Source organism: Falco punctatus, assembly GCF_963210335.1.
Source record: "Falco punctatus genome assembly, chromosome: 10".
NCBI classification, from domain to species: domain Eukaryota; kingdom Metazoa; phylum Chordata; class Aves; order Falconiformes; family Falconidae; genus Falco; species Falco punctatus.
The window spans coordinates 25,578,971-25,604,862 of NC_137590.1; the positions used below are offsets into that span (position 1 = coordinate 25,578,971).

General features: G+C 38.1%; 2 protein-coding genes across 2 annotated transcripts in view; one reads left to right on the forward strand and one right to left on the reverse strand.

The window, feature by feature from the left end:
* DNAJC24 (DnaJ heat shock protein family (Hsp40) member C24) overlaps nt 1-11,041 on the forward strand; it is a 38,758-nt gene extending 27,717 nt beyond the window's left edge. The window contains exons 4-5 of the mRNA XM_080405883.1: nt 8,834-8,902; nt 9,763-11,041. Of these exons, the coding sequence (XP_080262009.1) occupies nt 8,834-8,902; nt 9,763-9,887 (194 nt within the window). The 3' untranslated portion in view covers nt 9,888-11,041. The remainder of the gene's footprint in view (nt 1-8,833; nt 8,903-9,762) is intronic.
* The window catches only part of IMMP1L (inner mitochondrial membrane peptidase subunit 1), a 28,285-nt gene continuing 13,372 nt past the window's right edge, over nt 10,980-25,892 (reverse strand). The window contains exons 5-6 of the mRNA XM_080405882.1: nt 15,946-16,056; nt 10,980-11,144 (exon numbers count right to left, since the gene is read on the reverse strand). Of these exons, the coding sequence (XP_080262008.1) occupies nt 11,076-11,144; nt 15,946-16,056 (180 nt within the window). The 3' untranslated portion in view covers nt 10,980-11,075. The remainder of the gene's footprint in view (nt 11,145-15,945; nt 16,057-25,892) is intronic.

The following is a 25,892-nucleotide window of genomic DNA, read 5'->3' on the forward strand; positions in this document are numbered from 1 at the left end:
ACCAGAACTTCGAGAGACAAAGGCTTAGTCATTCTGGCAGATATGCATCACTGCAGGATAAAAAGTGATATATAATTGTATATCCCCAGAATGAATTCTCTAGTTAAATAATCTTGTATTTCAGACTGTGTGAGTTCTGGAAAAGAGGGTGGAGGGGTGAAAACGGAACCGTTGAATAAATATTTTAAAAGAATGAAAGAATTGAATCTTGTGCTAATTTGTTACGTAAAGAGTATTAAGATCAAACTTAAATACATTTATCATCTCAAGCTTATTTTTTAAATGCCTGAACGTGATGCCAGAACAGGAATTTCTGCTACCCAGTGTTCTTATCCTGTTGTACTCTTAGAATTGTCGTATCAGCTGTGTCCTTCATTTTTACAAATTGTACATGCACAGGAAAAAAAGAAACGTTAGAGACCAAGTTAGAAGTCTTTGTGTATCTAGGGATTTTTACCTAAAGCTTAAATATAGGCTATGAGGTTCTGTTCTGCTTGGGTCAGGTTAATCCACTGAAGTCAAGAGCTACATCAGGATCTAATAAGTTACTTTGTTTACCCATGGAATTTAAGGACATTGCTATAAATTAGTTTTGACAAAACTTATTCTACAGTATTTTAAAGGTTATCTATATTTCCTGAGATTCTTCTGCATTCAGATGAGTTCTTTGAAAAGCCATCTCAAGATTCTGTAAAAAAGATTTAGTAAATAAAGAAAACAAATAGTACATTTATTTACACGGGTATTTGGTAATGGGGTGGTGATGGGATGGATATATTTTAATACTAGAGGGTGCCATTCACAGCGGACCTGGTGTTTCACACTGAGCCACATGTAACATACATGTGCAGTGCTGTTGCTTTCTTTGCAGCATGTTACCTGGCAGCAAGAGGATGGTGAAATAAATTCTAGTTCTTTGAATGCCTGTCAAGCTGCTTCTGAAGTCATGATTCCAGACAAATTCGTAGATGCTACTGTAAAAGCTCACAGAAACAAAGGAATTGAGACAGCAGCTAAGGGGAATAGTGATGAGAGAGAGAACAGCAAGTTAGTAAGACTGCAAAGCCTAGGAAGCAGAATCTGAAGGATACCAGTGTGCATGTGTGTGGGGCTGTCAGTCGGCAAGAAGTCCTTTGCGCTGAAGTCTTTCCCCACCCCACCTCTTCCAATTTCACAAATTGTTTATTTGTGTGGGACTCTTCTTGTCTGAATCATTGAGAATAACCAGTGAATGTGCTTTCATATCTTAATACTGCTTTTCTCTGAACGTATCACTGTGGTCTACTAATTTTTTATGCCTTCAAGCTATAGTACTAAAGAGGAAAGGACAAACCTCAAACCATTTAGAGGTTTAGCTCAAATATTTATCCTAACCTCTCCCTTCTTGTATGTTTTGTGAATTTTTTTCCAATTCACTGTTTTGTCATATCTTCAATGACATGTAAGAGTACCCTTTTATAGTGGTGAACCTTTTGCTTCCAATCCCTGTGAAAAATCTGGGGGGTACAAAAAGCTGCATAACAACCTGCCTATTAATAATGGCATTTTTTTCCTCAGCAGATTTTATTCTTAGAGATTTGTTCATTCTTTGTTCAGTATCCCACTTAGAAAAGATGAACGTGTAGCTAAAATCAAGTTTGCCAGCAATAATTAGCAAAAGTTTTTCAGTGAGTTTGGCTTGGAAAAAAATGTTTTATGGTCTTCATATTAGAAGTCATCTGAACCCTGAAAGTTCATGGTTTTCTGTCACAGTTTGAAAGAATAAAAAACTTCTCGCAGAATCAGAGAATCACGTAGGTTGGAAGGAACCTTCACAGGTCAATCTCCTACTGAAAGCAAGTCTACGTGGGTCAGTTGCTCAGACCTTCTCCTACCTAGTTTTTAGGGTCTCCAAGAACGGAGATTCCAGAGTTGCTCTGGGGAACCTGTTCCAGTGTTTGAATACCCTCAGAGCAGAAAAACCAAACCAAGAAACCAAAAACCCAAACCATGTTTTCCCTCTATCAAGTTGGATATAAGGACTCCTTTTGCAACTTGTGCCTTCCACTGTGCACCTCTGAGAAGTCTTCTTCACACCCTCCTGTTAGGTAGCTGTAGACAGTGAGTCGCCTGCGTTCTTTTCGCCTCTCCTTGTATGATGTGTGTGCCAACACCTGACTGTGCTGGCAGTCCACCTGACTTGCTTCTGTATGTCAGGGATTTGTACTGGAAACACCAAAACTGGACACAGGACTGCAGATGCCACCTCATTAAGCACCGAGTAGAGGAGGAAAAAAAATCACTTCCTTGACATGCTGGCTACGCTCTTGCTAATACAGCTCGGTATAGGGTTGGCTGTTGCCACAAACATGCCCTGCTGACTCGCTGGACCTGTTGCCTACCAGGACCCTTCTCTGGAAAGCTGCTTTCCAGCCAGTTGCATCTCAGCCTGTACTGATGCATTAGGTTATTTCCATGCCAAAAGTGGGACTTAATCTTTGTTGAACCCTTTGATGTCCCTGTCATGCCATTTCTATATCCTACCCTGCAACTTTTGTGGATTTTTGTTGACTTGATACACAATTCCTTTGTATTTTAAACAACCACAAAATTAAGATAATTCATTTTACTAAATCATCTTACTTTTTAATTATTAACAGAAAGGTCACAATTAAAATTCAACCAATAAACTGGTGACTTTTATTAATTTCTGGCATTAAATGTAACAATTCTAAACTAGTAACGGGATTGACACTAAAACCATTTGCTCTGTGTATGTTTTTGGGGCAGAGGGTAGAGAAATTTAAGAATCGGGGTTTTTTCCATATATGGCTCCAGTGAGGATCTATCCAGGATAATACATTTTTACATGTTGATGGACTTAGGTGTCCATAAAGCTCAAGTGTTTATAGGGTGAGGGATGTAACCACCAGTAGTTTTCACAGCTCAGTACATACCTCCCTTTGATTTTCAATTTTTAAACTGCGTTTTTAGAAAAATATTGCAGATGCAGTTTTCATACATTAATATATATATGTGATTCCATCCTTTCTGCACATTCCCTTTAGGCAGTGGCACACAACAAAAATCTTTAGTTAGCCTAAAATAGCTTATTTTAAAACACCTGGTCTCTAATTCAGCTTTTACTGACAATATCAATCTCTTTAAAACCTGAAAAATCTTTGGAGCTGTGTCTTTGCTCTCAGTTAAGCTTCTATTGCAGGTTTAGAAAGGGAGTCTTACACAGGTGTGCTGATAAATGAAGCAAATGAAAAACCAAGCTAAATAGGATGTAGCTCCTTCTCCCTCTGCCCCTTCCTCATTCCTCTCCTAGTACAGTAAACTGAAAAAAACTGCTTTGGAGACAGTCACTTTTCTGTTAATCCAGCATTCCCTCCTGCTCCAGCAATAAAGTGATGATATTGTGTTAGACATCAAGATACCTTACATAATTTGGTAAATGGGATGCCAGAAGAATAACCTTACAAATCCACTATGAGAATAAGCAACAGAAGCAAGACAAAAGCCTACAAAAATTATTTTAATAGCTAGCAGGAACGGCAATTGAGCACCTTGGCTACATTATAATAAGAAAAGAAAAAAATTAATGCAGCATATTTTAGTTGTTCCGTGTTAAGAAAATTCCTTTTAAAAAAATTTGAGACCAAAATAAAGCTTTTAACATGGCCGTTACTTTCGGCTTTTCAGTGTGCCAGGTTATACTTTTTTAATTGACAGAAGTGTGTATTCCTTCTGTAGCCATGGATTTTACGGCTGTAAGACCCTCGGCTGGAGCTGGAGCATGAGCCTTTTACCATAGCTCTTTGCAGTTAATTCTAACGTGCATTGGCTACAAGTGAAGCGGGGTTTTTGTACTATTTTTTTCTTAACAAATATAGCTTTTTGTTACAAAGATTCCTCACACGTGACTCCCTTATAATTTCAAATTAAAGTAAGCGTGGTTATTTTAAATTAATGCAAGAGACTCAAACTTAAGTAATTGTTTAAAAACTAAACAGCCTATTAGAAAAAAATAACCTGTGAAAACATCCAGGTTTCAAGTACTGTGATGATTTTGATACATACTGAGCAGATGCTATGAAGAGTATTCAATTGACTATACATATCTTGAACATTTTCTAATTATGTGTTTGGTTTCAAAAAAAAAACCAAACAGTTCTAAGTATAAGTGATAAAAGAGCTAGAAAAATCTTTTTGGTATTATGACTGGTTTTACTATTACCATAAACTGTTAAAAGGGTTAAATTTCCATTTACTGCTTGCAACCCTTTTCCTAAACCTCAGCCCTAAATAGCCCAAGAAATATTTATTGTATCCTCAAGTGAAACTTAAATACCTTTCCTCTTTTACAATTTCTGAATGACCCAGCAAGGGCTCTAGTAAAGCTTTACTGAACCAAGCTGCTAATAGTTATTTAATGTTGTTCTGTAGCCTGAAAGAATCTCAGTAGATTTTTCCTTTTAATCTCTTTGAGCTGCAGGCTCGTAAACCTCCCTGATGAGCCTGCCAGTGTTTTCTTAGATCCCGCAGTTGAGACAATGGAGCTGCGGAATCCTTTCACCTCTTGTTGTCAGACAAATCCAATAGATGGCAAAGCCAAGCAGGCTGTACTTCTTGTGAATTAAAACTTGGTTTTTAAGGTATGGCAGATGCTCAGGTCTTCACAGTTTTCCCTACCTGTTCAGGAATGTGTTTCAGAAAGTACAACTCAGCACACAGTTCTACAGCTTGAGTAGACATCGCGTGTAAGTAAACCTACCACGTAACTCAGTACTGGTAATAATACCAGTCTTAACCTCCTCTGGCAAGGGAGTGAAAATCAGACATCAGTTTACTTCAGAGAGCCACTAACAAGGGAGTCATGGTTGTAATAATAGTTACGTAGATTAAATGAGGAAAAGCACAAGAAATAATACTCACTAACACACTCTCTGAAAACTGTTAGGTTTGTAGTTCTGCTTGGAAGCTCCTCAAACTCATACTGGGCTGTGCCTCTGTTTTTAAATAAGTGGCTACATCTGTTTCTCTGTCTTAAGGTTTGTTAGGTTGGGTAGTGTATTTAATAGGAGAACTAAAAAATAAAAAAACTTTGTTCAACCCTGGAAAATAAGTTTTTCTTGTTTGAACCAGATAAGCAAATAAATGCAGCATACAAAACTTACAGACAAGAGAGGTTACTGGCTTACATGCTAAGTGTGGAGATCTACCCAAGTCAAGAGTACTAACTGAAAGTTTGCATCTTTTGAGATAACCAGTAAGACTCTTTCAGACTTGAGCTTCATACTAGGAATAACGATCTCAGTTCAGGCTGGAAATTGTATGAGTGATTAATTTCACCTGTTGATTTTTTAAAATTTTTTATATTTTCAAAATTACAGTTGCAGTAATGGATTAGAAAAACTTCATTGAAATTCTGTCCCCCAGGCTTCATACTGTACTACGTTTAGAACAGAAGAGAGGGGAGACTTTTCCTTAGCCTTCCTGTTGGTTCCTTCGTCATTACCTCGTCTTCATTACTTTAATGGTTGGATTCAGTGATCTTAAAGGTCTTTTCCAAACGAAATAATTCTATGATTCATGAGTAACTTTGCTTCAGGAAGTATGATAACTTCATTAATTTGCATCTCACCAGTTCTTCATGGTGGCATGTGGTCCATCTACCCTTTTTGTATTTTCTACCAGCAAGACATGACCTAGACTTCCACCTCCAATCATATAAAACTTGTTCTGAGTGAATTCCTGCTTCGTGGATTCCAAATAGGAAAGCCTGGTTTCTTTTTAACTCAATTTTTTGCTACCTATAAATGAAGCTTAGGAAAAGCTGTTCTTCCTACAACTGAAGAGACCATTTTCCTTTGTGAACTTTTCTTCCCAATATTACCAAAAAAAAAACCCCACAAAAAAAAAAAAAAAAAAAAAAAACAACAACCAGGTAAAATAAGAAGTGCTTGAGTGCTTGCCTTTTCCATGCTTTTCTCACAGTTATAGTATTGTCATCTTCTATCACAGTGGAGAGAAGAACCTGAAGGTAGCTAGGCAGACAGACTTCATTCTGATCTTTGCTTTTCTTTTTTTTTTTTTCCTTCCTCAAAAAAGAGGTGGAATCTTTAATTCACACAAGGCCTGCTGGAGGAGAGGCCTCTGCCTGGTGGTGTGGGTGTTCTCAGGACATTTGCTGTTCCTGTCCTCGCGTTTTGTAGCAAGAAGGCTGTACCAGACTAACTCCAAGTAACTAATATTAGAGTCATTTGGCACGAGTTAAGACCATCTGACTTACTCTATTTTGGACATTTCATGCAGTTAATTAAATGTTCTGTTAAGAAAAATGTTGTTACTTTGTATAACTAAAACATTACCCATAGTTCTTGTATATGTAATTGAGAGCATCCACAACAGTGAGAACGACTGATTGACAGGTATATCTTCCAGTTTTCTTTCATCATAACACTCCTGCCCATTTTTTTCTCGTTCTTTGGACAGCAGTAAAGTGTTAGGTGTGAGTGGGATAATTTTCTTTTCATCCTGACCTTTTCATTACAGGTGTTCGGCAAAGGTAACATCAAAGAGGCTGTATTGATTCTGCCGTTATTTCCAATGTGTCTGATTTTTTTTAATCTCCTTCATTAAAACTAATTTAGATGACGCTTATTCTCAAGGATATATAATGTGCACTTCAGCTAAAATTAGAACAATCATTTAGTTGCAAAATAATGATTGGGACTTAATGTCTGGTGCTTGTGGTTTGTTTTGGGTTTTTTTAAACTGGCTGAAATTTCCTATTTGAAAACTCAAAATGTAAGTATTAACACTCACACACACACACTTATAGATTAGTATAGTTAAAATGCAAGGAGTTCACTACCAGTACATTAAATTAATACTGCTACCTATGGTACTCTATTCTTAAAACTGATAGAGCCGTGCAAAGAAAACAATTAAAATAAAAACCCAAAACAACAGGTTGGTTAGGTTGTGAAGCTGATTTAGAAAACTAATTATAGAATGCTGTGATTAGCTGTTGCTAGGATTATACTGTTATAGTAGCCTTAAACTTCTTTGCAACAACTTACACTACTTGGTTTTCAGTTAGGAATCTTACTCGCGAATAGCTTGCTTTACACAGTTAATGTGTGAAATCAACTAATGCAGTATCGATGTCTGTCTGTTCTGAGTTACTACTTCACTGCTACCTGTTACCACCTTTAAAAGAGTAAGGTGGTTGCAATCAGAGGATGATGTTTGGTGATAAAGAAGAAAATGTGCTGTTATCTGATCAGATAAAGGTTGGAGATGTGCGGTTTTTCTGGGGTATTATTGGAGGAGGTAGCTGCAAAGTTCCTTAATTCTACTTTTCCGTCCAGAGCAAAGAGTAGTTACACAGAAGAAGCTGGGAACCATTTAGAATACCCTACAATCGCTAGTGATCAGGTAGGCAGTCTGTCGGGAATTAACATAAATAAAGCAGTCTGGGCCTCTGACTTTTTCAGCAAGTGCTCAGTAAGTAGTTTCAGCATATATTTCATAGAAAGCCGTAGGAAACACTGGATGCTCTAGAAAGTTTGATGTTATTAAACTATGACACTTGCTTGAAAACTCATCGATCCAAAAGAAGGAACACTTACTTTCTCGTAACAACCCAATTTAAACCTTAAATAAGCAATAAGCTCCTAAGTCTTGCCAAATCTAAGGCATTTCTGTGTATGTGCTGAAGAAAAGCTTTCAGGTGTTTCTGCTTCTTTAAAATACAGCATTTGGAGAGTTGGAGCTTCCAGGTGTCAGGCAGCAGCTGTGAGGTTTTGTGTAGTGAGTTTTAAGGGGGTTATGTCTTTTTTTTTCCTTTTTTTTTTTTTTCAATTACCTTTGATGGCTTCACTTGTAACTTTGTTGACAAAGTCTTGTATTGTCAAGTTAAAGAACTTGGTGTGAACTTTGTACGTGAAGTACCAAGTGTGCTGATAAACTGCAAGAAACAATTTGTATTTGTATTGCATAGTTTGCATTGGCGAATTTCTGTTGTACACTTTTCATGTCATGCTGTACTCCACGTTGGCAGCAGCTCTCCTGGGTGCAGGCCAGAACTGACCTTCTTTCTGTGCCGAGAGACTCTACCATAAAAGAATGCTTAGACTAGGCTTCCCCTAAAAGTGTTTTGCATTTCTCTTTTGTTAGGAATATCTTTTTGCAGGAATCTTGGCATTCTTCTCGCACAACTCTTAACATTTACTTGGTGCTTATTGCGGTGGGGATGGGGTGGTCGTGAGTGTCCTTCTAAAGGAGAATGGGTTGCCCAAGAGGGATTGTGGGGTCTCCATCGGTGGAGATACTTAAATCTGACTGGACATGGACCTTGGCAACATGCTTCAGCTGACCCTGCTTGTGCAGGAGGGTTTGATTAGGGGATCTTGAGAGATCCTTTCTGACCTCAACCACTCGATTTTGTGAAAAGTACAGCCTGTGAAAAAAGATTTCAGCCTGTGGGATTGTCATTATAGCCAAGCTTTTAAAAGGTATTTATAGCAAAACAAAAGTTTGCCCGTAATTTCACATAATTGTTTGGGAAGCGCAAAAGTCCTGGTCTCAGTAGCATCTTAATTTCAGTAATACATCTTCACCACTTGCTTCTCCTGGCTACAGCAGGACATTTTCCAGCTTATACAGAGATATGAAAACTAAAGTTTTAAAGAACTGCATTTTTAACTGATAACCTGGTCTAGGTATGACTCTCTGGTAGGGACCAGATTGACTGCTAGGTAGATAAAACTATTAATTTATCAGGAAGAAATAAGGACCTGTACATTACCAGGATTGAACATCTGTCATGTTTCCTTTGTAGAAGATAATCTGACAAAAGAATGGCCAGTACATGCCCAAATTTATCTTGAAGATATGACCTGGAATGAAGGTATGAGTGCCTTACTACTTGTTCCCAGCGCTTTTCATTCTTGCTGCAAATAGTTTCTATTTCTTCTTATACCATTATGTTGTCTTATTGATAAATTCTATTTATATTTTCCTCAGATTTAGCTGTTGTGTTGTCTGTGATTACCTGAATTGGAACTTTACTTTGCAATACTTATTTTGTATTCTGTCTTCATCTCTTCCCCCACCCCGCTTGCAGTACCACTTTTCACCTAACTCTCTTCTTATAACTGAGTATTTAGATTGCCAGATTCTTCCCAAATCTCTCATGCGTCTTTTCTTGCTTTTTCTGTGATGGCAGAATGCAAGTGCTTTAGTGCTTTCATACAGATACTTTTTTTCATCTGACAGTGTGTTACTTTCCTGCCTTATATCACTCTAGCTTTTATCATTTACTTGCCTTCTGAATGAATGCTACTTTTTTTTTTTTTTTTTTTTTTTAAAGCTGTGAGGGGAAAGTCCTACTTTCCTTCTGTTTTGTTTTTGTTTCCTGTGTTAGCAGTATGTTTTGGAACCATTCTTCACCTGTCTTATGTATGACTAACACCCCTTATTTTTTTCTTTTAATCTCTGTTTCACTGACGTACACCTCTTTATTATTTGCTTTTTTTAAAGAGACTACACTGACCGTGGCTGTTTGGTGTAAGAATGCCTCACAGTCACTGAAACATTTTAAGAGTATAGTTATTTTTCTGAGTGACAAATGGTAGCACAGGTACTGATATTTACAATCCAGCAGTGGAAGGTCATTTGCTATTAAGAACAGCTTTGTGAAGAAAATCCAAAATAAATTCTTGATCCTTCTCAAGCGCTAAAGGCATTTTTGTTTTCTTTTTTTGGCAGATGAACAACGTTACACTCTCTCATGTCGATGTGGTGGGAATTACACTGTCTCCCAGAGTGAAACCAAAGACGTATCTTTGGTTTGTTGTGACACATGTTCGCTTGTTATCGAGATCCTTCAATGATTGTTTCAATCAAGCACACTAAGAGTTACAAACTTTCTAATTAAAACAACTGGACAAGCAGGGGACAGCATCTGCTAGAGAAATGTATGTTAAAGGAAAGGGGGCACTACAGGAACAAGTTCGGTCGGGCTTAAGAAAGGAAATGTGCCCGTTTGCTAACATTGCTCTGCAGACATAAGGCTTGGGGTTTTTTCCCTTCCACAGCTAGTTATTAAAAACCTCCAGAACAGAACACTTAAGTTCTGTACAACTGGAATATATCTCATGATCTAAATGACATTTCTTGCCCAGCAAACAACAGAGTAGCTTCTTTCATTCTCAGTCTATATCATCTATACATTGGGCCCTACCTCTTAGGTTAAATCCTTTCAACAGCTCAGATGACAAAATTTAATCAGGAGGCATACATGTGAGAATGCTTTGAAGATAATGAAGAGTAGGGTGCCTTAATGGGAAACAGGAACATTTTCTATCTCTATGCTAAATATTTAACTTCATTAAATCCTCACAAGGACTGGAGCCTTGGAAAGAAGTGGCAGAGATTCGCAGATCTAACAGGCTCATTTCTAAGTAGCAAGTCCAGTGCATAGGCACCGTAACAGTGCATCCATGTTAAGTTTTGCAGAAACACTTTTTAAATATACTCTCTCCATCATCTGAGCAAATGCAGTCTTCATTCCTTAGATCAAAATTAACTAGGCTGCTGTGCTCCAGCCCCTACTAGGCATACAGTCCACTGGGCCAAACTAGAGCCAGTTTAAGGAGAACCCTACAAAACACAAGTGACTAGCAGATCCAGCACCCCACTGTTACTGTTTTCAGTTCCAGTCCTAGCATGCCACACTGCCCACATTACTAAGTACAGCCTACATGTGGCTCTGAATGTGTGACAACATAGTAGTGCATTGCGCCTTCTTCATCCCTTGTTAAATGCGCACCTTGGCTTGTAGTAAAACCCAAAACCTTCTAATAAATCCAAGCACTTACTGTGAACAGCCAGAGGAAACAGAGTAATAGGCGCCTCATTTTTGTAGATGACAGCAGTATATCATTCCCACTTTCAAGTTAGGTGTAATCTCAGAAACAGACATCTTTGTCAAGTAATACTTCTGTTTATTCTAAATAAAAATAGTTCCATTGGTTTTAGTAGAAAATGTTATGAAAGCTGGCAATAGTCACTTAAATCGTTCAATCATCAAGAAATCTATGGCCATTGGGGCTTGCACGTAGAAATCCAAAGTCATTCAGAGGCCATATCTGTAAAATAAAGTACAGTTACCAGAGATTTTAATCACAACTCAAAGTTTAGTATTTTCATTTGTTATTGCAATTGTTTCATAAACTGCATAATTTTTTAGCTCTTTGGTTGACAGGGTACATGAACTTTTCTCACCTCTGTGTTTCTTTTACTAGGAGTAATAAATTCTAGATATTGGAGAAATCATCATTCTCCAACAAAGTGGCCGGAGACAACACTAATTTATATACAGCATGATTTGCTATGGAGAGCCTCAAAAATTACATACATTTTTTTTCCAGCCTTGGAAATAAATGCATTCCTAGAAAATACCTTTCAAATTCCAAGTTTTCTAGCTTGTAAACTTCTTAACAACTTAAAAGACAAAGTATGTATTTTTGATCCATCTCAGAGAAAAAAGAATACCACGAACATTACCTCCCACTGAAAGAAGTTACATGAGGTGTACATTTGTGTTTTCAAGATGGGCATTTGAACTGCAAACACCAAACCTTGGAAAAAAAATCTATAGGCTTATAGGTAAGCTTATACCATGCAAATAGGCATAAAGGGGTGGAGCGTCTGCAACCAGCTGGGGCTCTCAGCCAAGCAGCTCCTCCGCAGAAAAGGAAGGAGCACAGATCATGACCAGGTACAAGCACAAGTGTCAGAGAATGATGTTCACCAGTAAGAAAAAATTTTCTCTCCAGAAATTAACTATATAGCTGTTCATACTACTGAATGCTCCCAGGAGTACTTTGCTCTGAACATTCACTTAATTACATGTAGGCTGGTCTTGGATGCCAAAAAAAAAAAAAAAAGTAACAGGGAATCAAGGACATTCTTTTACACTTTGTCCTTTGTCTCCCTTGACTGCCTGTGTCTCTTCACAACACATTCTTTCAAAGATGGCACGAGGGGATCAGCAGGAAGAAGAGAAAGAGATGATGTTGAAGAGCAAATGCCCTCTGTGGCTCTAATCCCCTAAAAATCTCACAGCCCCTGCTGAAGAGGAAGCCACCTAGAAGAGAAATGATGCACCACCTTGTTCCCAAAGCATCTGCCAGTATGATGTTTATCTTCCTTGTTTTTCCTTAGAATTTGATCTCAAGGAAAGTATGAAGTCACCTTCCAGGAACAGCAATTACTACTCTCTAACTGAGCTCATGGAACAGCCACAGCACAGAAGGAGCCTTTGCTGCTTTCTGTGTGGAGTGAAAAAGTAATTTTCTCAGTTTCAAGAAGGAAGCATAGTGCCAAGGTCCAATATTTCAAAGCCCATGACTTGTCCCCAGCACTGAAGACAAGGACAGAAGAGGCACAGGCAGTTAAGGATGGGCCTAGCAAGACACAGCATCAACGTACTGCTAGACTAGGACCATAGGCTGCTAGAAGCTCCCTAGACTTGCCTCTGCCAGGCCTCCTGGCAGCACTGTGCTGAGCTGCCGTAGTGGGATTGTGCCCGGGCCCTCGGGAAGACAGAAGGATGAGCCATTCCCAGGACCTCAAGTTCTGTGGATGTGAAAAAGGCTCAAAGCTCTCTTACGCAAGTATCTTGGAAAATACATGTCTCTTTTGGCACCTGCAGTTAGGGAAGAGCGTGAGGAACATCTGCTGATACACAGAAATACACAGAGGTAACGTCCTATCTCTGTGTGTCATTAGCCAGCAAGCGATTTTAAGTTCCACGCAAATACATAGAGATGAACCAACAACAGAAGGATATCTGTGGTCTTGGTTAGAAGTAAAGCTACGGAATTCGAGGCTCTCCAGAGGGCCTGTGCTGACTGCAGGCTGGGTGTCAAGTCGTTGTTTGGCCTCAAAGGCAAACGGGAGTAGAAGGGAATAGGAGTACCCCATGTTACAAATCCGAGCTGAGCAAAGGCCTGGAGAAGGAAGTTTCTTAGGCCATTCACTATAGCACAAATCTCATTTCAAGCAACTGAAATCATACCTATCGCAACTTGACTGTCTTTCAGTGGAAGTAACAACTTTGTTTTAAATATTGTTTTGACAATTTAGTTTCAAATTCATCACTGTAATCTCAGTGGAAGCGTCAGAATGAAAATGATGTTTTATCTAATCTGTCTGCAGGAAAGAATGTGAGAAACAATACTCATGGTTGGAAACAAGATGGAACAAGCCCTCTCTGTGAAACAAAGGCACGCCACTGTGTGTAGGAATTCCCAAGTCTTTTAAAGTTACGACAGAAGTTGACTGTGACTTGTTCGTTCAGACTGGCTATCCCAATTAGCAGCTACTTCCCCTTGCCCTCCTCGGTTTGGCCTACATAGATTTGATCTGATGGATGGGGGATAAATGGGGCTAACTAGCTCTTTTGAAGATACGCTACAGGTCTAGTTTTGACATGGAGCCTAAGTCCGGGGGACGCACAGGATATCCTACCTAGGACGGGATGAAGCACGAGTTCTGTCACAGTGGGATTCCCTAGGCTTTTACTGAGTTTGCAGCTACTTTGAGTTCAGTGGCTTTTTTACGGATTGAGCTTGTCTCGCGGAGTGGCAGCTGATATGGTAGCAGGGAGAAAAAGGGCAAATATAATCATGTATCTTTATTTCTGTATGGGTTAAAAACCGGTACACCAACACTGACTGAGAACCTTAGGTCTAAACTTCACAGATAAGCTACAGAGAGAATTAACATCTCTGTTTTGCCAGCAATAGGTTGCCTAAACAAACATGGTGCAAGCTCACTCTCTTCTGTTGAAATCCATTACTTCCAAATAATTTGGGGGTTTGCATCCATTATTAAAAATGTAACAGCATTGAAAGGCACTGTCACATCTGCTTTTTCAAAATCCACTTTAAGATAAAGCCACGTAAGCTTCCATTCTCAAGGTAGTAAAAGATTTTTCCGTGAAAGACAAGCCAAGGCCCTAGCAGACTACATCACAAAGCATACATAGGCTTCTTGGCCAGTGGTCTAACTAATTAGCTACCACCATGCGGACTGGCTGTATTCTGCTGTCTTTCACCGTAATGTTCAACGGCAACACACAATAGCAAGATCACTGTATTCTAATGTGAATTACCATAAACAACCCAAACTGTAAACACTCATTTGAAGAATAAACCCATTTTTGCTTTTGTTAGGCACCATATACTTAAATCTCATTAAAATGTTAATAATCACTACTCTGCGCACCATCATAAAACAACTGCTGTAAAATTTGGTTGAATAATTATTTTGATTAAGTATCAAGTGATTGTATACTATCTTTTTAAACAGACAATATTCTGGAGTCCTAAAGTACTTCTTTCCATATGTAGTATCTGTGTGTAAATTCTATTCATTTTACAGAGTTTACTGCTTGCTAAATTGAGGGTTCAGCCCTCTCAGTTACTTCATTAAAGTCTCTCAAACACCTTCCTTGTTGGAGTACAAGCTAGACACAAATTTATTGCTGTGGAGAGAAACTGAATAATTATGGCTGCCCATATACATAGGCTCTTATTATATACATTATTTGCTTCAGTCTCCTTAAAGGAGTAAACAGCAGTTGGAGAATTTTTTTTTTCAATCTCATTATTAACACTCCATTCTTATTAGGAAGGCTGTCAGCATATTAGCATCACTTATATGTTAGCAGTTAATAATCCAAGCTAAAAAACTTGGGTCATAAAAATAGCCCTGTTTAGAATCAGTATTTTTGCTGTGGTGTACATGGTAAGGCAAACAATATAGAGAAGGAACAGACAGCACTCAGTAAACACTAGGGAAGAACTCAAAGCAAAAGCTGTCCAGAACAAACAGGTCAGACAAAACTTGGTGGTGGGGCTGAGGGGGACATGTTAGTTGAGGTTTAGTAAGCAATTAGTGATTATGGTCAATAGCTGCAAGGTTTTTTTAAAAAGTCCTACGTTGTGTTCAGAAAAACTGTAAATTAAGTATATAAAACTTTGTTACATTGGAAAGATTTAATCTTCCCTGTGCATGTAATACAGCTGTGCTAAATTATGGTTTTGTGGGTGTGCTGAAAGATATGGAGAACAGTTTTCAAAACCTTTTTTATTGTTCTGAACGGCACCACTTTAAATCTAGCTTTCTAAAAGCTGTTGCATAAGTCTATAATACATATTCCTTTGTTTCTTAAACTTTTTACGGAGAGGAAATTGTGCAGTTTCTTCTTTTTGGTAAATGAGTAAATTAATAATGCAGATAATATGAAAAAGTAATTTAGTGTGAAATAAAGCTGTGGAATTGTTGAAACAGAAGAAGGAACCATGGAGGTTTATACAACACAATATTAATGCAAAGCATTTTTTTTAAATAAAAATGTGGCAGACAATTATGGTGGCACAGATCTGACTTTATGTTAAGGCTTTTTCACACACTTGCGTTTAAAAAGCAGCAAGGCCAGTCTAGATGTCTAAAGTATGTATGCAAGTCCGAGAAAGATAACCTTTTCCTTCATATATTATTTTTTTAATCTATGGAACCACGCTTCAGCTGCCCTTTCCTACCATTTTGCAGAGGCTAGAATCAAATTAAGGATAGAATGTATATCTGTGCAGCATATGTGTGTGTGTGTGTTTGTGGTTTGATTAGGTTGGGATTTGCTTGAAAAATAATTAATTCAGTTTTCTGAGGCAGTGACTGCTCAAAGAGTGCTCCTCAAAAAACAAGTCCTCCCTCAGAAAACCCCACCGTGGTAGAATTATCCTTTTACAGCAAGTGGCTGGTGTGTTCAGGCTTTCCTGTACATCTGCTTTGGCCAGACAGTTAATGAGGCAACTATTAATATCCAACATGCAGGCATTAAAAATGTATTAGTGCAACTATATATAAATATATATATACCTTAAAACAAATGCGTCCTCTTATCAGTCCATAAGGAACAGGTCCGTAGCACCTGGAATCTGTAGAATTCCTGAGATTATCACCTTCTAACCAAACATGTCCTTTAGGCACCTATGATTAAGCAAAATTGAAATGTAAAAAGAAAGAAAACAGAATAGAATGGTATTAAGCGTCGTTTGCTTTACAAGGTATTTCCTGATTTCTGTGTTCTGTACTTCATGACTGTATCCTGAACTAATTTTTTATTGAATCTATTAAGACACAGTGCCAGATTTGGAGGGTCGAGGAGGAAAGCTCCAAAGTATCTGTTCTATCTTGTGCTCAAAAACCAGTGGTTTGCAACAAAAAATCCAAAATGAAGATGTAAGAGGTTAGACCAATGTGACAGGGTCATTAATTTAATAGACTTCAAAAGAGGTCATTAGGATGTTGACTGAAAATCTGCCCTCCTGTCGCAGTAACAGCATGAACAGGGCAGCCACACACTCATCAACATCCTGGGGCCAGCACCAAGGCTAGACCTGTTAGTAGATTCATGATGAACTAACTGGTAATTGATTGTGACATCAATTACGAATAATCTCATCATTTTATCGGAGTAGGCTTGTCAAAGTTCTAATTAAGATCACAGTTCATTCTATGTGTAGGCAGAATCCACAACACATTATATTGCAATAATGATGATCACAAAACAGCAAATCCCTTTTTATAATTTGAAAATTAATGATGGTGACCTTACACTATATGACAAAGACCTTTCATTGCCTATATATATTATGCATTAACTATATTACATACCATACATTCGTGGCATTCACTGACTCAATGACAAAATGAGAAATAGCAACAGAGCTGTATTAGTTACCTTAATGAGAGTATAACGCTTTCATATATGAAAAAGTTGCTCCTGTAAGTCTTAAACTGAGATTTCCACTTGGAATATACAATAGTATTTTGATACATTTTGCTAAAAAACATTTCAGATATAAATAACCTGCTACAAGTTACCAAATGAAATATTTAATTATTTTTCTAATCTGTTTTTGTTTCTAAAAATTCTACACCAGACTTAAAATTTAAAAATGGCAATGTAATCTAGATAATACTTAACGTGGACTTTACGTTAACGTACATTTTCCCTTGAAACATTACTGTGCCCACAATTCAGAGAAAAAAGTTACAGAAATTAAAAAAAAAAAACAACTTCACATGAAATGCAGAGTTTGAGCAGTATAAACATAGATGTTTTAGAAATAATGGACTCCTAAATACTATAGTCTACAGAATTCAAGGATAACAGACTAAAAATAAAATGCTGCTATAGTAGTAAAGTCTGGATGTAAAGAATAGAACCAGGTCCCCCAGCCAAACATTTGATGAAAATGCAGCTGAAGTGTAATTGTTGGTACTTAGAAGTATCCGGCCAGGTAACATGTACTGGGAGAACCTTACCTTTAAGAAGCCTTTTGGGCTCTTGCTCAGCCACGCTCCCACCTGCCAGTGACCAGCCGGGGCTCTGAGGACAGGGTGCCACCCCAGAGTCCTTTTGTTGAGCTGTGGCAAATAGATAAGCAATGGAGCAAGAGCCAACGGTTTGCCTCCAACAGTGGCAAGGAGAGATACTTGCCATGGAAGGCATTTGTGAGCTTGGCCATCTTCTCCCAGCCACCCCCTTGTATTCCTTTAGTACCCAGGACAGGCGCTGCAGGCATGCCGGAGGGCACACAACCTTGCCCTGTCATTTTAGAATAGAGATGTGGAGTGGTAGATTAAACCCTTTTGAAACCTACTGATACCGTCTCCTTCCACAGTCTCCTGTTTAAGGAGTGCCGCTTCATTTGTTTTAAAGTGATCTTCTAGTTCTGTCAAGGTCCTTTACTTCTTGTTCTCCCAGACTTTCAGTACAGGAATTCCATATGCATCTTGCCTGCTGCCTGTGTTCCTGTAGGCTCAGGAGATTGCTGGCATGTGCGTGGAAGCGCTTTCTCTGGGAAGGCCAGTTGATTCCAGCTAAATGACTTTGGCCCTCCTCCTACCCAAGCAACTTCCCAAACAAAATAACCAACCAGAAGTCAATTTAGAATAAATACATTTTAAAAAATTCTATGCGGAGTCAAGTGACCTGTATAGAATATACACCTCAGCACACGCAGACATGTTTTTGACAGGTTTCTATTTAAGAATGTACCGACGTTCCTATTTTCCTCAAAAATTCTGTGGTATACAGCCTATTTAGAATGGCCGACAGGAATTGTTAGGTTAGCGACATACTCATCTTCACTTATTTCCAGTGCACCCACCTAAAGCATTCACTGTGTCCACATCTTACCCGAGTTTGTTTTTCAGGTGCACGTTACAGCGCAAAGCAGCATTCGGACCTTTCTGGTGCAAACTCCCCTGTCCAGCATCTACCAGAATTACAAGCCATACCTCAAACTACTCTCATTTTGAAAGACTTATCTCAGCAAATCCACAAAAAGGAGAAGCATGAATTACTAGGAAAGGAAGGGTTTTTAAATGAAATGAAAAAAGCAAACCCACATTAACATTTCACATCTCTGAAAAAGTGTCACTTCTTGCAATGTGCTACTGTTTCACACACAAGATGCTACCAGCTCCCCTTCTACTTTACTGGTTCCCAGGCTTTCTCACTTTCCCCAGTTCATAAGGGAAACACAAGCATATCCAAACACTTCCAGACCTTCCCATCTTTCTTCCATGCTCCAGAAGTATAAAAAATAAATTGCTTTTGCCAGATGTGGCATATCACTTACTACTTCTAATACCACTAACAACTACTTGTCTAGATGAGATGTCCATAGTTTGCATTCCAGTCAGAACATCTGCAAAAATGTATATTCCTGCATCCTGAAATTCACCACTCTGGCTAACTTGCCTAGTTCTCCACAGCAGGTACGACAGGACCCTATACCTCTGGATTTGTCATTCAGAGTACTGCCACAACGGACGATTTACCTGGTGTAATACCTTTGTATGGTGCCTGTCCATCATGTAGGCAGTTCACTACAACCTAGGATTAGGACAAGCAATGAAAATCACGTGAATTACATGAAAATGTAAAACCAAGTACCAGTGACAGGCCGTAATCATTAATAAAAAAAAAAAGGGGGGGGGAAGTTGTTTACACCCCTTTGAAATAAAGGCTACAGCCAGAATCCTTCAGGGGTTTATGCACCAAGCTATTTCTGGACCACATAACTGATGTCAGTAGGATTACTCACATCGAATAAAGTTAACTTTGAGTATCAGCTTTTGCAGAATCAGAACCCAATCTGAAATACCTCAAAGCTATGCAAGCACAGTAGCCGAGAATAAGATACACTTTTAATAAAGAAAAAAAAATAACTTGGAAACTTGTATTTTTAGTAAGAATATATTAATTACGCACCAATAGGCTGCTATTGCCAAAAAACCCAGGGCAACGGGAAAGCCACTTGCTTGACAATTCACAAGGCTGCATTTTGGTATCTACAGGCCATGGACCACAGACCTCTTGGGCAAAATGAATTGTATCTAAGCAGAACAACTGAAATCACGGTTACTATATTGACAAGAATGCCAGAAACATTTGACTTAGGCTAGGCAGCGTTTCAGTTTTCCCTTACACACAGCCCAGAACTAAGATGCGAAAGTCTCACAAGCCCAGCGACTGATTTTTCACACAACTGACTAGTGGGTCACAGGCAAAACCAGCAATTCCACAGCAGGGCAAGCTCACGCGAAAACACGCTGCCTCCGATCGCCTGCAGATTACTGCCTCTGCCTCATCAATCCTTGTGCCTCTGGTCTTGTGCAGATTATCTGAGGATTTATTTCCAAGGAACAGCAGTTCTCAGGCAGAACCAGTTATCTGAGGTGCAGTTTATATGCATGAGAATACAAGACACCAAGCAGACACATGACTCTTCCCCCTTCTCCTTTCCAAGGCTCCGAGGGCTCCAGTACAGGAGCTGATAGACCAGAAGGGCAAGATTATAATTTAGAGAACAACCGAGTTTGTGGCGGTGGCTTATTCTGTTCCAGCTCAGATAAATAAGCATCTTTCACTGCGGCAAACTGGCTACCTTTGCAGGGCTGTTGTTACTTTGTGGTATAGTTAAAGTGGCAAAACTGAAGTATAGGTCAGGTATTTATGCATACTTATTAGCATAAAACGTTAATTTACATAAATGGGCAAGGGGGGTCAACAAAGGATTTTATTCTTTTGGTCTGACGCCAAACTTTGTTCTTTGAGTAATCTCACCAGCTTTAAGAGATGAGATGCCTGTGCTGCATTAACTGGCGTACTAGAAAACCACTTACTGCGAGTAAGATTAACAGATTAAATTATCTGCCTCAAAAATATCCCCAAACTCAACTAAATGAAAATGGGCTTTTGTGGTTTGGGTTGGTTTTTTTGGTCTGTGATTTTGGGGTACTTGGAGGGTGGGGGGTGGGTACTAGAGATGGAGAAAATAGGGGGGTTTATTAAATAAATGGGGAATTATAAACATTAATATCTTGCAGTCTCTCCTTTTGGAATTCCAAGCAGTCTGTGTTTGTCAAAGGGCATCAGCATGTACAATCAGCTGGGTGGGAGCAGATGAAGTTTGAACTTTCATAAGGTCACAGGTATTCACATCACCTCCAGCAATATCAAAGTTTCAAACTTAAGAAGAACTTTAAATCATTCCCATCTTTTCTTTTCAGTTCCGAGGCTTCCTTCTTGAGCTATGATAAGAACTAATTTCAGGGCTGGACAAAAGAATAAAGTCTGCAAGTTCTCATCTATCCCTACTAAGGTCTATTTAAGTGCCTCCTAGTTTGGTACAAGCAACAAATGTAATTGCTTCATGGCCTGCGGGTGCTCATTGAACAAAAGAAGCTTTTGTGAATAAACCACAGGTGTTACCTTTCTTGATTAAAGTGAAATATGATGAAAGAATCTACAATATCAAATGACAAATTTACTAAATACTGATTAAATTGCCTTATTTAAGTAAATTGCATCTAGTTAGGATAAAATATACACCATAGAAATGTAGGAGTTTGTTTTATCGCTCTATACTTAAAGTCTCACATAACTATTCCTTAATCCTTTATTTATTAATTCAGAACCAAGAGTGAATAACGCTTAGCAGATACCCTTTTTTTAATGATCCACTTGCTGTAGGCACTGTTTCTGTAGACTTAACATAAACGTTCAGATTAAGATTGCCATCTATATAAAACCCAACATTAATTAGCTCAATGTTTTCAAAATCAGCATAAGCATTTACATTTCCTTTCTCATGCTGAAGCAAGCTATGAAATGGTAGCAACCACATCAGAACTCTAACAGCAGAGCAGATCTTAAATCAACAGCTTCTAGGTAAAAGGCTGGAATTTAATACTTCTTAGAAGTGTATGACAGAATGAATTTACCTTAAATTCACAGGTACTTCCATAAGGTTTAGCGTTTTCCTTTTACTTATTGAACAGTTTGAGCTGCTTATGAATAAGACAATGTGCTTGTCCCGGTTTGTTTAAATACACATATTAAAAAGAATACATTATGACCTCGGTCCAGATTATTATGAGAAAGACGACAATGAAACACTAACAGGTTTTTACTTAAATGAAATCCACTGTGATTAAATATTTATATTATTAATTCATTCTCTATCTTAAGTCACTGGCTGTTTTAATAGAAAATTTATAAAAAGGAATGATATGAAGACTTGTCTATCTTTAGGTTTTGAAATGAATTATTAACAAATATTAAAATCACATAACCTTAAATGGTAGCAGTGTTAACTCATGGACTACAAGGAAACTAAAAGTATATTAACTTAGATTTGAATTTGTAAGACTTTTTTCTATCACACAAGCATACCGGATGAGCATTGATCTTCAATAAAGATTGGGGGAAGATTTTACAGTAATCTGTGGAAGCATTCATAGGTTATTTGAATGCTGGTTTCTAAACCATTGTTGCTCCTTCTAAATTTTGTGTAATGCAGAAATAGCTACCGCTGTCCCCGAGCTTGCTTACTTGGAACTCAAAGGGTTTGATCACTGCACTCCCTTCTGTATGGGAAAGGGCACAGAATTTTCATGTCAGAAATAGCTATGCCAGTCAAATGATGACAAAACATGCTTTCTGTTACCACTTTGGGGCTATCGCAGGATTCTCCAAATGTGTTAAATAATAATTCAAACGCTTGCATGCATTGTTTACTTTACGTCTATAGATATTCTCCTTTAATATTCAGATCTGGAGTATATTAAATATGCTGAACTGAATCAGCCTGAAAAGCTATATATTCAATTTTAAAAATCTCTAGCTGCAACCCTCAATTTAAATTATTAGCCAATGTTCCTTTTCTAAAAACATTATCAGCTAAAATTAAAAGTAATAGAATAAAAACTATGAGCACATATTACTGTCATGAAGAATAATGCACAGATGTTGCACATGCTTTCTTCCCTCTTTGCATTAAAACAATGGTTCTCTTTTGAAAACAAAATCATTTTGCTTTAAAGAGTGAAAAAATATATTAGCTTGTTAATCCAATACAGTTTTGAAATGTTCATATTTTATAGATGTTCATAGGCCAAAACTTTCAAAACAAATCTCCTAGCTACAGTTAGGAACTCCTGGAAAAAAAATCAGAATATTTCTGTGATTCATCAGTCCAGACTATTATTAGCTTCCTTGATTTACAGAAGATTGATATTTTGGAAGAAAATACTGATTACAAATCCAGCAAAGATTACGTAGCAGGTTACACAGACTTTTCTCACAGCAGTCATTAAGAAGGATTTGATGCTTTTCTTCCCTAGAAAACAGATGATGTAACCGGGTCACCCTTAAGTATAGGTTTGAGTACAAAAAACCCACAGGTTCAACCCGCAACTGGAACTTCCCAGTTAAAACCCAAACCCTGTTACCACCGCTGGCATGCCCTGGCCAAGGCATACGTGTATAGAGTGATCCAGCTAATAAGCCTGGTAGCAACAATTGCTGATAAATACTCTGGGCAGGGGGAAGAAATCTTCAAAACATCATGCACCAGCTCCATCAGGAGAGACCTGAACCTCTGCTCATCAGTCTGAGGCCTCAGCTCTGCACCGTCTCATCATTTAAGCCTAGCCTTACGTAGTACATATAGAGAAGGACCTATTTCATTTTTTTCCCTCCATTCTGACGTGAAGAAGATACAGGCAGGATAAAACTTGTGTTCAAAATCTTCAGTGAGTCCTTGAATAGTTGGTTTCATCATCGTGAGCAGCCTCCTAGAAGTTAATATTGCATTTGGAGCAGAGGAATAACAATCATAAAATCTTGAAGGTTCAAACCAATCTGACACCAGTGCAACCAAGACACTACTCCACAGAGGAAAAGCATCTAGTACTATAAATTCAGAAATGAGTGATCTTGAAACAACTTTCCCTCGAATCAAGACAGAGATTTTCTGTATGGTTTCCCTTCAGGAATAATAAGTTGGCTAAACAGAAGAACCAGGGCCATGTGTCAAGAGCCTGGGCAGTGCTCTCCCCCACCTCGGTGCAGCTGTCTCCCCTCAGTTCAGACCATGGGGAAGAGCTGTGTAAGGAAGAGATGTCAGAGACCTCGGTGCTGTGTTTAAGCTGAGCCTCTCGCTGCTGCCCCATGCCTGAGCTATGGTGTGGGCATGCCCATGGCTGGCCACCCACCTCCCTGAGCTCACATCCATGAGGACAAGCTGTGGGGAACAGCACCAGTGCTGTCGCGTTAGGTCAAGCCACTTGTATGTTCCTGAAATACCAAAAAAACCCCAAACCACAACTGCAGGGGTAAAAAGACCAATCTACTTGAGCAGAAGAAACCCTGGAGATACGGGGAAGTAGATTGATAAAATTCTTTGTTTCTTTTCCCTTGGATAATTTAGTTTTGACAAATCAGAACTTTGATTTTAAATTACTTCCCAGAAAACTCAAGATTAGCTCTAGCCATGGACTCTGTACTGGGATACAGAGGGATCTGCAAACTGAACAAGTACGTCAAATCAGTTTTTCTTTCCCACCAAACACTTAGCGTACCTGCTGCTTAAAATTGTGGCATAACTTTATCTCTAGAACACTAGAACTAGGGAGAAGAAGAAAGAGTAAGATATTTCCTTTCTCCTGACAGACAACTAGTAAAACTTAAGTTTACTGAAATACTAAACCGAGTGTAAACTAGCTATTAAGATACTAAGGACAAAGAACTAGTGTTTTGAGAACTTTCTTTAAAATATCCTAAATAGCAATTAAAAATAAACTGTCCAACGGTATCAAGCACTCTGAAATATCAAGTCACTTTTCAGTGTCTTGTGTTGTGCATCCAAAATCTGTAGTACTGTCTAGTGATGAAGATATTGTGGTGTTCGCATTAACACTACGTTACTCTTAGTACCCACACAATATTCTTACTGCATTTGACAAGGACTGTTTAAGAGTTAATAGCACTGCGTAAGACCACTTCTCTGATCTATAAACACAGTAAGATGCATTATCTTCAGAATTATGTTAGCTCTAGAGTTAACCACAGGATGAAGAGATGCCATCTCCGCAATGAACCTCATTTTAGCACAAGGTAAACACGCTTCCCCCACATCAGCTAGTCTCACAGCATTAGCGGTGTGTTGTGATTGATTACCAGCAGAGTGTTGCTGAGATATGGATTTGTATCTCAGCTTTTTATCACTGCGACTTGCAAAAGGCAGTTCCTTATTTACAGACTCTAGCTGTATTAAGTGACATTATTAGGTACTACTTTTGTTTAAGTGACACAAAGGCTTACCATATTGGTAGTTTATGACATACAAGCTGTTTTAATCTGATGACTTACCCCTCACTTTTTCAATTTGTAAACAGGAGCTGCAGCACAAGAACATATGGTACTAAAGAAATTAAAGCTAAAGTAAATGGCATTAAAACAAATACAACAATAGGATACTCAATCTGAATTACAAACCTGGATCTGTATTAAGACTTTTAAAAACAGGAAATAAAAACCTCAATTAAAAAAAGACCTAAAAGGTTGATTTTCGTAAGATCATTTCAGGGGTTTACTGCATTTGAGTAATTTCCTTATTAACCCTCATTACTTAGAACTTATAGTTGAATGAATAAAGCAGTACAGATATTTTTTAATAATTGCAACTAGGTCTGAATACCACACATTACTAAAAATCAGTTGTTTACCTTTTTAACTTTTGGGTTCGTAACACATTGCTTCTGGTACAGTAAAAAATACGTTATACATTCTCAAATAAGTATTACAGTAAATTCACTTACTTTTATCTATAAACACCATCACTGAGCACAAAACCAAAAAAGAGCCCAGCAAAACTGCAAGCCTAATACTCATACACCACACCAAATATCAATTAAAAAGCAATGAAGAGGAAAAAAATACATTTTCCTAACTTTCTTACACTATAGCAGCTTACTCAAAAAAGGAATTTCATTGTACTTTTTATGTAAATTGGAAGACTTCCCTCAGTATTATTATGCAGATGAGCTCCAACCTCTAGCATATGCAGCATCATATACCATAGAGGGTCCAAAGTAAAGACATTCCTTATGTACTTTAATTTAAGCATGTGCTTAATTTATACTAGTTGATTTGATATGTGGGATTAGTTCCATGAACTTGTAATCTAGCGACTCCAAAGAGAGTGTTTTGGTACAGCCTTTCACACAGTGCACTCTGACAAAAAGAATTTTTCTCATACAACGTGTGACTTCAGCTAAGTATTGCAATAAAAGTATTTTAACAGCACTATGAAGACTTTCATGTAACTTCCACTGCTATACTGCATTTCTACCAAGTGAAATATCTTTTTTCAGAACAATATATTCAACTTCTCTGTGATTTCTTTATTTTTATTATAGCTAGGAAGGTTGGTTTGTTGTGTTTGCTTTCTTTTAATCTACAG